Source organism: Elephantulus edwardii, unplaced genomic scaffold (assembly GCF_000299155.1).
Source record: "Elephantulus edwardii isolate Elephantulus edwardi_28Jun2011 unplaced genomic scaffold, EleEdw1.0 scaffold00087, whole genome shotgun sequence".
Classification (NCBI taxonomy): Eukaryota; Metazoa; Chordata; class Mammalia; order Macroscelidea; family Macroscelididae; genus Elephantulus; species Elephantulus edwardii.
In genome coordinates, this window is record NW_006399837.1 from 820,505 (window position 1) to 833,359 (window position 12,855).

At 45.7% G+C, this 12,855-nt stretch overlaps 1 protein-coding gene across 1 annotated transcript in view; it reads left to right on the top strand.

The window, feature by feature from the left end:
• STK11IP (serine/threonine kinase 11 interacting protein) overlaps positions 1 to 8,962 on the top strand; it is a 29,602-nt gene extending 20,640 nt beyond the window's left edge. Inside the window, exon 27 of the mRNA XM_006890309.1 lies at positions 8,883 to 8,962. Within this exon, the coding sequence (XP_006890371.1) occupies positions 8,883 to 8,962 (80 nt within the window). The remainder of the gene's footprint in view (positions 1 to 8,882) is intronic.
• The last annotated feature ends 3,893 nt before the right edge of the window (positions 8,963 to 12,855 follow it).

Here is a 12,855-nt window from a genome sequence, read left to right on the forward strand (position 1 = left end):
AAAAAAAAAAAAAAAGAACTGCAGCCTTCAATATGGACTGAGGCTCAATGTGAAGAAGACAAGGATTCTCACCACTGGACCAGTTGGAAGCATCATCATAGATGGTTAAAAGATTGAGATTGTTAATAGCTTTAGTTTGCTTGACTCCACAACCAACACTCTTACCAGCAGCCAGGAAATTAAAAGACATATTGCAATGGGAAAGTCTGCTGTTAGAGTGATGTCACTCTGGAGACTAAGGTGCGCCTGATACAGGCCATGGTCTTTGCAATCACTTTTCTATATGTCAGAGAGATGGACAATGACTAAAGGTGATAGAAGAATTGAAGCCTTTGAGCTGTGCTGTTGGAGAAGAGTATTGAATATACCATGGACTGCAAGAGAATGAACAGGTTCATCTTAGAGTTAAACCAAGCTGCTCCTTGGAGGCAAGGATTTTGAAGCTTTGTCTCACATACTTTGGCCATGTTGCAAGGAGGGACCAGTCCTTGGAGAGGGACATCATGCTTGGGAGGGTGGAGGAACAGTGCAGGAGAGAAAGACCCTCTATGAGGTGGATTAATTCAGTGACTGGGGTAATGAGGGTAGGTGTGTCAGAGGCAGTGCTTTTGGCACTGGATAGAGCACGGTTTAGGGCTGTTGTACATAGGGTTGCTGTGAGTCGCAGGTGACTCCACGACACATAACAACAAAAACAAGTGTTCCCTTGCTCTGTTTGCACAACAGCCTCTTGAGCTAGATATAGGTTTCACACGAGTACAATTAGATGTTCTGGAATTCCCATTCTTCTCATTGTTAGCTATCATTTGTTATTATCCATACAGTCAAATGCCTTTGCATAGTCAATAGAGCACAGACAGACATTTTTCTGGTATTCTGCTTTTAGTCAGGATCCATCTGACCTCAGCAGTGTTACCCCTGGTGTCACAGCCCCTTCTAAACCCAGCTTGAACTTCTGCTTTGTACTTTTCTAACCATTTTTACATGATCTTCAGCAGTATTTTGCTTGACTATCTTATTAATGATATTGTTTGATATTTTCTACATTTTGTTAGATCGCCCATCTTGGGAATGGGAACAAATACGGATCTCTTCCAGTCAGTTGGCCAGGCAGCTGTCCTCCAAATTCTTGGCATAGACTGGTGAGCACATCTAGGGCTGCATCTATCACTTTAATTGATATCCCCTTGATTCCTGGAGTCTTCTTTTTCTCTAGTGCCTTCTGTGAAGCTTGAATTTCTTCCTTTTTTACCATTGGCTCCTGATCATATGAAAGTTCCTGAAATATTTCAGCGTTGACGAATGTTGTGGTTCAGTGATTCTGTGTTTTCCCTCCATTTTCTTTTGGTTTTTCTTAAGTCATTCAAGATTTTTGCTAGTAGCATCTCTTAAATATGTCAATTTGAGGTTTGAATTTGTTTTTCAGTTTGAGAAATGCCAAGAGAGTTCTTCTATTTTTATTCTCCAATTCTAGGCCTTTACACATTCCATTATAACACTGCTTTGTCTTCTTGAGCTGCCCTTCGAAATCTTTGATTGAGCTCTTTTAACTTCAGCATCTCTTAATTTTGTTTTGACTTCTTGATGCTCTAATGCAGCTTTCAGACACCACTTTGTCTTTCCCCCCCTTTCTTCTCTGTCTTTGTAATGGCCTTTTGCTGTCTTCATGGATTCTCGATATCATCCCATAACTCATCTGATCTTCGACCATTGGTGTTCAGTGCTTCAAACCTACTCCTAAGGTAAGAATTATTTCTAAAATTAAGCACAAATAAAAGAGTTTAATTAGCTAAATGTTCATTTGAGTACTTTATGTATACAGGGAAACCATTTTGTACCCTTTCAAGTCCCCCTGTGTCCCCCAAAAAGCTCAGTGTAGTTACAATGACACTTTTAAGAACAGGAAAGAAGGGAAATTAGCCATTGACTAGTGTCATCATAGGGAGCTCTGGCGACCTAGTGGTAAGATGCTGAGCTGCAGGCGACTTGACGGCACATAACAGCAACAACAAGCAGTCCCAAAGGCACGAAGGGGTGTCCCGCCAGCTGCTTTGAAAGAGGAAGATTGACAGTCTCCTTTCTTGTGATTTATTATTTCTGAAAACCCCCTAGAGGGCCAGCTATGGATTGGTTCCAACTTGATGGCACATAATAACAACAGTCTCAGCATGGGGAGCTCTTCTTGTGTCTTAGTGGTAAGGCGTTGCACTGCCAGTACAAAGGAACGTGGTTCGAATCCACCAACTGCTCCACAGGAGAACAATGAGCATCTCCTCCTTTGTAATTTACTGTCTCAGAATACCATTTGGTGAGTCAGCTATGGGTTGGTTCTGACTTGATGGTACCCAAGTCTCGTCATGGGGCACTCTGGGGCTGAGTGGCGTAGTCAGTAGAGTTGCATTGCTAACTCACAGGCCATGCATTTGCCGTAGTTCAAATCCCCCAGCCGCTCTGTGAGACAGAGTATGGCAGTCTTCTCTGGTGGGATTTAGAGTCTTGGAGACCTGCTGGAGCGTCAGTTATGAGTCGGGACCGACAGCAGTGAGGGGTGTCAGCATCAGGAGTCCTGGGCACGCTGGTTACATGCTCAGCTGCCATTGCCACCGCCAGCTCGCCAGCCCCCTGCTCTGCGCAGAGGTGTGGCGGGATGCTTGGCAAAGATTCCACGTTGCTGGGTAGCTTCTCTGATGCTCCCTCCTCCAACTGCTTTGAAATTGCCCAAGGTTAAATTCTTCACACAAGTTGACTGATTCAAGGTTGTTAGAATTGACTCATCCTATCTGGGGGCAGGTGGTTGTGAATTTGTGATTACTTGTCTCCGCAATACTGCTGCTTATCTGTTCTTGGGAGCATTTCACAATAGTCAGTGACCTTTGTGAGGGTTTCTAGCTCATCAGCAGAATCCGGCAATACCTGCTTTTCAGTGCGTCCTTTTAAACAGAATGTTTTTCAGGATTAGAGAGCTGTCTGTTGTTGTTGTTAGGTTCCCCCAAGTTTAGCATGACCCATAGCGACCCTATGAACAACAGATATGAGCCCTGCCCTATCCTGTGCCGTCCTTACAATCTCTGACACACTCAGGCCCATTGCTGCAGTCACTGTGTCAGTCCAACTGATTGAGGGTCTTCTCTTCCTTTGTCAGCCGTCCACCTTTCCAACCATGGTGTCCCTGTCCAAGGAAAAGCCTCTCCTATAAATATTCCCAAAGTATGTGAGATGAAGCTTTATCGTCTTATGAACAGACATGTTTGTCTGTTCTTTTAGCAGTCCATGGGATATTCAGAACTCTTCTCCAGCATAACAACTCAAAAGCATCAATTCTCTGTCCTTATTCATTGTCCAGTTCTCAGGAGCATAGCAAGTGATTGAAAAGACCATGGCTTGAGTCAGGTGTACCTTAGTCCTCAAACTGACATCATTGCTCCTCAATAATTGAGAGAAGTCCCTGACTGCAGACTTTCCCAGTGTAATACATATCCCAATCTTCTGACCGCTGGTACCAAGGGTATTGAATGTGGATACAAGCAAGATGAAGTTGTTGGCAGTTTCAGTCTTTTCTCCATCTAACACTATGATGTTGTCTATTGGTGCAGGGATGAGAATTTTTTTCTTGATGTTGAGATACAATCTATACTGAAGGCTGTATTCTTAGATCTTCAGCAGCAAGTGCTTCAAGTCCTGTTCACTTTCAACAAGCAAGGTTGTGTCATCTGTATAAGGTAGGTTACTGACGGGTCTTCTTCCAATCCGCATGCCTTCCTCTGATCCAGATGTTGTTTGCCATCAAGTGGGAACCAACTCATAGCTGACCCTTCTTCAGAAGCTTATCAGAGGCAATAAATCACATGGGAGAAGATGGATTCAGTTGTAGTAGGTGATAAAATTATTTCATAGAAGGACCTGGTTCTATCCGGAACACAGAATGATCTGTTACTGCCCCCTATTGCCTTTGTAAAAACTCAGGGTTTAGGACATTCACAAACAGCTTTTCAAGCTTTACGATACCCGTGAGGTGTCCTTCACTGTATGCATTTATGTGATCAAGTCAGGAACTCTCGGACATGCTCATGTGCACATGTGCTGAATTGAGCAAACCTGAGCACGCTGTGTCAGAATTGTGATATTTCTTGGAATTATAGTGAAATCTTTGAGAGTCAAAACTCAACAGAACTGCCTTGTTTGCCAGTTCCTGCAAGTTTTCTGTCTTTCTCAAGGTCCAGTCTTCCCATTTTCAGTAATTCTCTATTAATGGAAAATACTGGGTTTTCTTGGACAGGTTTCCACCTTACCCAGGTTTGAGCTTTCATAGGTTTACGGTACATCCAATATCACTTTCCTGGAGAGCTCTGGTGGGCTAGTTCATAGGGAATTGCCTTCCAAACCCAAAGGCAGCTGGTTCAAATCCACTAGGTGTCCCCCCAGGCTGTAAATATCTTCCATGCCATTTACAGCCTCTGAAAACCTGCTGGAAGTCAGCTATGAGTCAGTTTCAACAGAGAGCCAAACTTATCCATAATTTGTCCAGAACTAGTTGTCAATCCCATATAACTCCCTGGCCTCCCTCACTAGATGGTATATACTTGTGTCCTTCTCATCACGGACAGCTACTTTTTCACAGGGTGAAAAGCTACCTTAATCATAAAGTAAAATTGATAGAGCTAAAAGTGATTAATAGTCTATAGGGAATAAAACATACAGTATGGCATTCATAAAAGCAAATCAAAAGAACTTTGAGTTAATCACTTGGTGATACCTTCATTTCCATTCTTCTCTACCATTATAAAGAATGTTATTATATCCCGTTGAGTCAGAAATGACCCACAACTGACCCTTCAGTGGGTTTTCAGAGACAGTAAATTGTACAGGAGGAGGCTGCCCACCTTTCTGCTGCAGAGCAGCTTTATTCAGACTGGGTGCCGTAGAACTGGCAGCGTCACTCCTTAGCACTGAGCCGCAGAGCTCCCTAATACAAAGAGGGGCTGTCTGTGTGTGGATGCGGTTGTAGGCAGATGCCGTTGTAGTCAGATGCCATTGTAGTCAGATGCCATTGTAGTTAGATGCTGTAAAGTTGCCGCCAGCTCCTAACATCTTGATGTGCAACCAAACAACGTGCCACCTGGTCCTGCCACCTCCTGACATGGGCAGCTGTCTTTTAACTCATCGTTTAGCTCGTGTCTGTCTTCTTGTGCCTGCGTACCCTTTACCATGCATGAGGTCCTTCTCCAAGAATTGGTTTTTCCTGATGTCATGTCCAAAAGAAATGAGACACAGTCTCAACACCTTCACGTCTAAGGAGAAGTCAAGTCAGAACGTACTTTTTCCAAGACCCAGTCACTCACTCATTGGTATTTGGTTAGAGGTGACTCGCAGCTGACCCACTCACTAGTGGGTTGTCAGGGGCTTTAAATCACACAGGATATGATTATCCATCCTTATCCCAAGGAACCACGGGTGGGTTCGAACCACCAGAGAGGTGCCATGTTTGGGTTCACAGCACAACTCTCTAAAGGCTACGCCTCATTTATTTATTCTTTTTGACAATCCTGGGGTGGTGGTGATTTATGTGCTGTCAAGTTGCCTGCAACCCGTAGTGACCCTATGCACGACAGCTCTGAAGCCTGCCCTGTCTTGAGCCAGTCTCCAACACACCTATCCCTATTGCCCTGGTTATCAATCCATCTCATCCGGGATCTTCCTCTCCTGTGCTGTCCTTCTGCCATCCAAGCATGATGTCCTTCTCCGAGGACTGGTCCCTCTGGCCATGTGCCCAAAGTATGTGAGATAGAGCTTCAGAATCCTTGCCTCCAAGGAGAAACTTGTTTCATCCTCTCCAAGACAACCTATTTGTTATCTTGGTGGGCCATGGTATGTTCAAGACTCTTCTTCAGCACCACAACTCAAAAGCATCGATGCTTCTGTCATTCAATACTCTTTGCCACAACCACAATTCCAGTGTGCATAGATCCCCTATGGAGTGGTGACCATGCAAATACAGCATATGGAACTCCACTGAGGGAAATGGTCAGTTTTGCCATGCTGCTAGGCTTGAAAGAGAGTTGTTCCAGAGCAGAGGTGAGGGTGGGGGCTCAGTTCCACCAAGAAACAAGAGCTGGAAGTAGAGCATATCCTCTGGACTCGGTCCCTCCACTGAACACCTTGGAGGCCCAGGAGACAGGAAGAAAGCTGTGAGGTCGGAAACGGTGCCAGAAAGTGAGGAGTAGGGACAGAGAAACAGTGGCAGCAGAACCAGGACACTGGCACAAGACAGCATGGTGGGCTTCCTGGAGCAGGGAGCAAGGCAGCTACAGTGCACGTGCCAACCCGTTCTGGCAAGAGGGCTGAGAGCCTTTGAGCGGGGAGCTACCTGGTACAGTGGGGTGCCTCTGGGCATTTGGTGGTGGAGCTCGGCTCTCCGGCCCACAGAACAAAAGAACAAACTGAGTGTTGGACACATGGGGGGTTCCTCCAGACACTTAGTTAGTGATAGAGATAAGGAACTCTGTAAGGCAAGCACAGCAAACGGGCTAAGGACCTGCGAGAGGCTTGCTTGTGGAAACAGCTGAAAAACTGTTATGAATCACTTCTGATCCTGAATCATAACGTGTTACAATGACCCTGTAACTGCCAGCATGGTCTGAGTTCTGTGTGGCCATTGAGGTGAATTCCTGGACCCAGCAGAGAAGTATGGAGGGCCATGGGAGGGATGACTGGTGTCAGAATTTGTCAAAAGGTTGAAGCAATCAGCCGTGGGCTGTTGATGTTGTTGATGATTCTTTTTCCATCCCACCCCCACGTCAGAGGACCTCTCATGCCACTGTGCCGTTTCTGCACAGCTTATTGTCTAGCTTTTGCATGAATTTGTTATTATGTGTCATCAAGTCTGAACCGACTCATTGCTGCCCCTCCAGGGGGTTTTCAGAGGCAGTAAGTTGTGTCGCAGGAGATTGCCCGTCTTGCTCCCATGGGGTTGCTGGTGGATTTGAACTGTGTGCTTTTTTTTGAGTTGTCAGCACGATCTCTTACCAAAAGGTGATGGCACAGACTGTGACTCGGGTCAGGGGCACCTTAGCCATCAAAGGTCCATCTTTGCTCTTTACCTCTTTGGAGAAGTCTTGCTGCAGGTTTGCTCAATGAAGACTGTTGTTTGGTTTCTTCCCTGTCGCTTCCCCAGGTGCTCACTATCCAGGTGGAGGGAAGTCCTGGACAGCTTCTCCCTTCCTGGGTAATACTGAGTGCCTCTACCTTCCGCATCACCCGCATCACCCGTCCTGCTCTGGATTCCTCCCTTGCCTCTGGCTGTGTCTCCTGAGCTTCCTCAGCAGGAAGGGTTTTGTACCCCAGCAGCACCTCGCCCCTCCTTCTCTGCATCACTGTGGGCTGCCCTGCCACCTCTTGGCTCCATTCCTGCATGAGGCGGTGTGATGGATTCAGCTGACTTTTTGTGTCAGGCCACAGGCCTGCGGCATCAACCAGTTTATGGATTGGCTGCCCTTGGGACTGCCGGAATGGGGCTGGCGGCTGAGGCTTTTCTGCTGGAAAGAGCATGGGAAGGGCTGCCCTGGCCAGGCTAGCCCACTGCATCGCTCAGCAGTGGGGATTCAAATCTACACAATTTAAAAGGGCCTGTTTAAAAGCTTTTAATGTATTTAGATATTAATAAACACACACCAATCTCAAAATGCACTGAAAGGCATAAACAGTAAAAAAAAAAAAAAAAAAAAAAAGAGCAGCTCTCTTCCCGACCTAGAATACCGGGCCAAAGTCAAGCATTGTTACCCATTTTTCTGGGTAGAGATCCCCATGCACCCATATACTTATGCATACATTTCCCCCAGGAAAGAATAGTTCACCAAACTGCTCAGCTCCCCAAAAGATAGTTTTCTAAGATCCCTTTCTCCCAGCTTGTCTGATCTGGTGGAGACCACCCACTGCTGACCTTCTGGTTTCTGAGACAGTTCAATTTCTACAGAAGATCACTCACCTTTGTCCCTCAGAGCAACTGATGGATTTGAACCACTGACCTCCTGGTTAGCAGTCTGACATGTTATGCTTTGTACCATCAGGGCTGCTTATCTGGTGGAGAACTGCTCTAAAGGCAAACCTCCTTCTATCCAGCCCATGGTGACTCACAGTGACCCTCCACGCTTGTGAATATGTGGAGACCGCCCACCTTTCCTCCACAGAGAAGCTTGGGGTTTCAAACTTCTGATCTTTTGGTTAGCAATGACACCTGCGGGCAGCTGGCCACTCGTAAGTCTGTCTGGGCCTGAGGACCGTCTCTGTGCCTTCAGGAGGGTGGAGGGGCCTGAAAGGACAATGCAGAGGAGTGGGAAAGCAAGCTCACCTACTTTGGTTTTGCTTAGAGCTGGCCTGAATTTTTAATGACGCAAATGAAGACATCCCAAAAATACTAGTCCACGTTCATGGCAGTGAGCGAGTGCACCCCCTTCCCTGGGCATGACTTTGCACCATCTGCAAACAAGAGCCAGTGCTGGACCTGCAGTAGGCCCTAGCTGGACACAGCCATCCCAACGGCCTGGCCCATTTACAAGCACTTTCCCAGGGACCAGGACAGGGCCTGTCATCTTAGGTTAATTTGGAGGCCCTGGTGATGCAAATGGTTAATGTCTCAGAAGAAAGGCCTGGCAATTTGCTGGAAAAACGAGCTGTTGCACATCCTGTGGCGCTCAGTTCTGCCCTGAATACATGGGCGCAGTGAGTCAGAATCAACTCCACAACAACTCCTGCAAAGAGACGCACGTTTAGGGAAGTGCATTGTGAGGAAGTGTCTTCTATTGTCTTTATACTTAAAAGTCCTGTGAGCATCTTCATTTTCAACCACAGTTTAACAAAGGCCTCTGATCCCTTTGTGTTTCGTGCAGTTTTTGAGATGGTGGGCTGGTACTGCTGGCTGAGGAAAGCGGTCAAGGGCAGTGCCATTTCCCGCTCCACAGCGGTCTGACCTGGAGCTCTGCCATCACCAGGAGAAGGTGCCCAGTGCACCTCCTGCTCAAGTTCTCCGTCCCAGAGTGGACGTCACTGCTGTCCCACGGGCGCTGGCCAGACAGGAGCTTGTCTCACACACACCTTGGCCCATCCCCAGAGATTGATTGGCCCATTCATACTGGCCTTTCCTCTCCAGCCAGCGCTTATCGACCTCCTGGGGATTTTCTGGTTTAGACTTGTGGGCAGGAGGGACATGGAGGCCTCAGGTTACCTTTGAGAAGCAATGAAGAGAAGAGACTCACTCTCCAGAAACTTGACGATGCTATATTTTCTGTAGCATCTGAACAAAGAGGGGTGAACAGAACTAAATAGCTTTTCATGTCGGCTTGTGTTTGCATGCATTAATTCTAGAGGGATAGACAAGGGCTTGGTGAAAGAAGGGAACCAGGCAGAGAGAGAGAGAGAGTAATATTGCTGGATTTTACACTTTTTAAAGTGTATGTGTATTTTTTTAACTTTTTCATTCATATTGTGAATTCATTTAATAATTTTTCTTTTTCTTCATTCATATTGTTTCTTATGCATACATGCTTATACATTGTGTTTTGTAAAATTAATCACCATTGATCTACGCTCACTATTACCCTGTCTTTTCAGATCCCCACTGAATCATTCCAACTGCCTTCACCCCACCAAACTCTGCGACCCCGTGATCTCCCCCCCACTCAGTTCCTTGTCCCCCTTCCCTTCCCACTCTGGATATCCACACACATCTCACTAGTTATCCTTTTGGTTTTACAATAATGACCTTATGCCATACTTGTCCTGAGCATTCCCTCAGCATAATGTTCTCTAGCCTCTCCCACATTATATAATATTTTTCAAAATCATTGCTCCTGAGTGCTACATAGGATTTCATCATGTGAATGTACCACAATTTCTCAATCCAGTCATTTATTGATGGATATTTGGGCTGTTTCCAGGTTCTTGCTATTGTGAATAACCCTGCTATAATCATCGGTTGTACAAATCTCTGTGTCTCAGTTCTGTTTTCCTTGGGGTATAGTCCTAGCAGTGGGATAGTGGGTCATATGGAATCTCTATTTTTTTTTAGGAAACACCGAACTTCCTTCCACAGTGTTTGTACCATTTTTCAATCCCACCAACAGTGTAGATGAGAGCTCCAGTCTCTCCTCACCCTCTTCAACATTTGTTGTTTGCTGTCCTGCTAAACTTTGTTACCACCACTGGGGTAGGATGATACAATTTTTCACTTTTTATTTAAAAACTTTTAAAAACAGTGGTTTGAATCCACCAGATGTCCATTGCAGAAGGGGGAGGAATATCCTCCTGTGCCCATCAGATCCGACTCAACGGTACACAACAACAACAACAAAAAATCAAACACCCCAAACTTGTAAGAACACTCTAGTTGTATCATTGAGTAAAACTTGTAGGAAAAAAAAATTACACAAAGCCTTCCTTAAAGGTAAGTGAAATCCCTGAGTGCCATAAACTGTTAAACATTTGTCTGCTAACTGAAAGGTTGAAGTTCAAGTCCACTAAGACAAGAGTAGGAAGAAAAGGCTGGCCATCAGCTCTTGAAATCCCTGTGGAACACAGTTCTACTCTGATGCACATCTGGCCCCCAGAAGTCAGAACTGACTTTACGGCAACTGATCTTTACAGAGGTTAGTGGCCAACGTGAGTGGTGTAAGCGTTGACTCCTAATGCTTTGAAACAAGAGTAAGAGGAAGGTCAGCTTGAAAGACCTGCCTCTCTCTCTAACACAAGAGAGTCGCTCTTCATTGAGGAGGCATTTCAACCTTTGTCAACTTGTTCCATTCACTTTTGGAAGCCCCTACTGCCTGGCTGCAGTGGGAAGTTCAGCCACTGTGCTGTGCTGTGTCTGTCTGTGGGGACAGTATTTTGCATTGATCCTCCTGACTCAGTGTGGTGTGGTTGGGGTAAAGAATGTAGCCTGGGTTTACATTCAAAAGGCCCGTGATCACTCCTTAATTCTGCACCTCATGGCAGATCATTTACCCTGGGACACTTGGCTTCTTCATTGACTGCAGTGTGAGGACAAGACTAATTAATAAACCAGCTAGTCCACCAAGCTGCTGAGAAGCACACGTGTGGGAATCCCTGCAGAAGTGCTTCATTAGTCGTAAAGCAGTAAATTAAAGCTGGTTAGAGAGCTACTTGCCGGCCATGACCAGCTGCTCTTGTAACCAGAAGCAGGGAAGCCTATGTCCCCCACAGAGCCGGTGTGTTTACAAGCAGAAATTTCCCAGTGTGCTTTGGAGGCAGCCCGAGAGACTAGTCTCTGGGGACACAAGCGTGCCTTGGCATGTCTGTTTCTTGGCCTCTGTTTTGTCATTTGATCATTTTAGACTCAATGACTTCTCTGTCCTCTACAAAAACATTTTTCACTTTATTAGTTACTATAATTACTTGTCCACTGCTCCCCGCTGTCTGTTGCTGTCCTGTGGTGTTTTGCGTGTTGTTGTGTTGCTATCAGCTATGCCACCAAGATTTTAGGCACCAACAGAGCAGTCACATGTGGTGGACAGGGTTTAGCAGGGTTTCCAGATTAAGATAGACTAGAAATAAAGCTCCAGAGAGCTACTTTGAGGGGGCGAGAAAGGCAAGCAAGGGAAAACCTTATGAACAGCAGAGGAGTATTGTACTGTCTGATACAGTGCTGCAGGATGAGCCCTTCAAGTTGGAAGGCACTATGGCTGGGTGTCGCTGTCAGTTCACCAGCAGCTTAACAGCGACACCCTGATGGGAGTAAGCATGACAGAGATACTCCACTCTGGGAGAGGATCAGAGAGTCAATCCAGGTCCATTTTATTGGGATATGCAGTGCACTTATAAACAGAAAGGCAGGATAGGGTGGGCTTACAGACATGGGACATGTGGATTGGTCAGGAGAACCTCAGCCTTGTGTGGACCACTCCCAGCTTCAACAGACGCAGGGAAGAACTTTCTCAAGCCAGTACACCAAACACAGGGGAGCTTTCTCTACCCATGTTCAAGGCTGTTGGGAGGCTTGCACTTGTCTGGAGCTTAGACGATCTGTCCTGGCCAGAGGCCCTACCTTCCTCCCCAACATTCCGCAACAGCTGGGTAAGAATTACCTTCTCAAATACTATTCACTCATTGCCATTGAGTTAGGACCTGCTCCTAATTGGCCCTTCACTGGGTTTCCAAGATTATTAATAAAATGGGAGGAGATTGCCCATCTTTAGCCTTTGGAGTTGCTGGTGGATTTGAACTAAGACGTTAAGGCCTTTGGAATAATAATGCAAGTCCCCATGGACTAGATCACCTCAAAGCAGGGTCTATCTCAATGACAGAGATGAAGTAAAGCTTTCAGGAACCCTATTTACCACTTGGAGTACAATATAAAATGAGAAAAAGTAGCTGCAACCAGTTAATAATCAGAACAAAAGAAATACACAAAGGGTGAATCAGGGAAAATGGAAATGAATAAAAAACAAATGGAACACTTGAAGATTAATGTTCTGGACATTAGTGTGCTGAACTGGATGGGTCTGGGCCATGTTGAATTGGATAATTATATGGTTAACTATGCCTGGAATTACAAATAGAAGAGGAATGGTATTAGATTCATGATAAAAAAGGAACATTGTAGGATCTGTCTGGAAGTTCATTTCAAGATCTATCCATCAGCGATAGAATAATACCCATTACCCACAAGGAAGGTGCAGCTGCTTCTCGTGTACAGCAGGCATGTTGTTAGGAGAGACTATTTCTTGGAGAGGGACATCAAGCTTGGAAAGGTGGAGGGCTGGTGAAGGAAAGGAAGGCCTTTAACCAGATGAATTGACACAGTGACTGCAGCAATGGGCTAAACATGCTGGAGATGATGAGGATGGC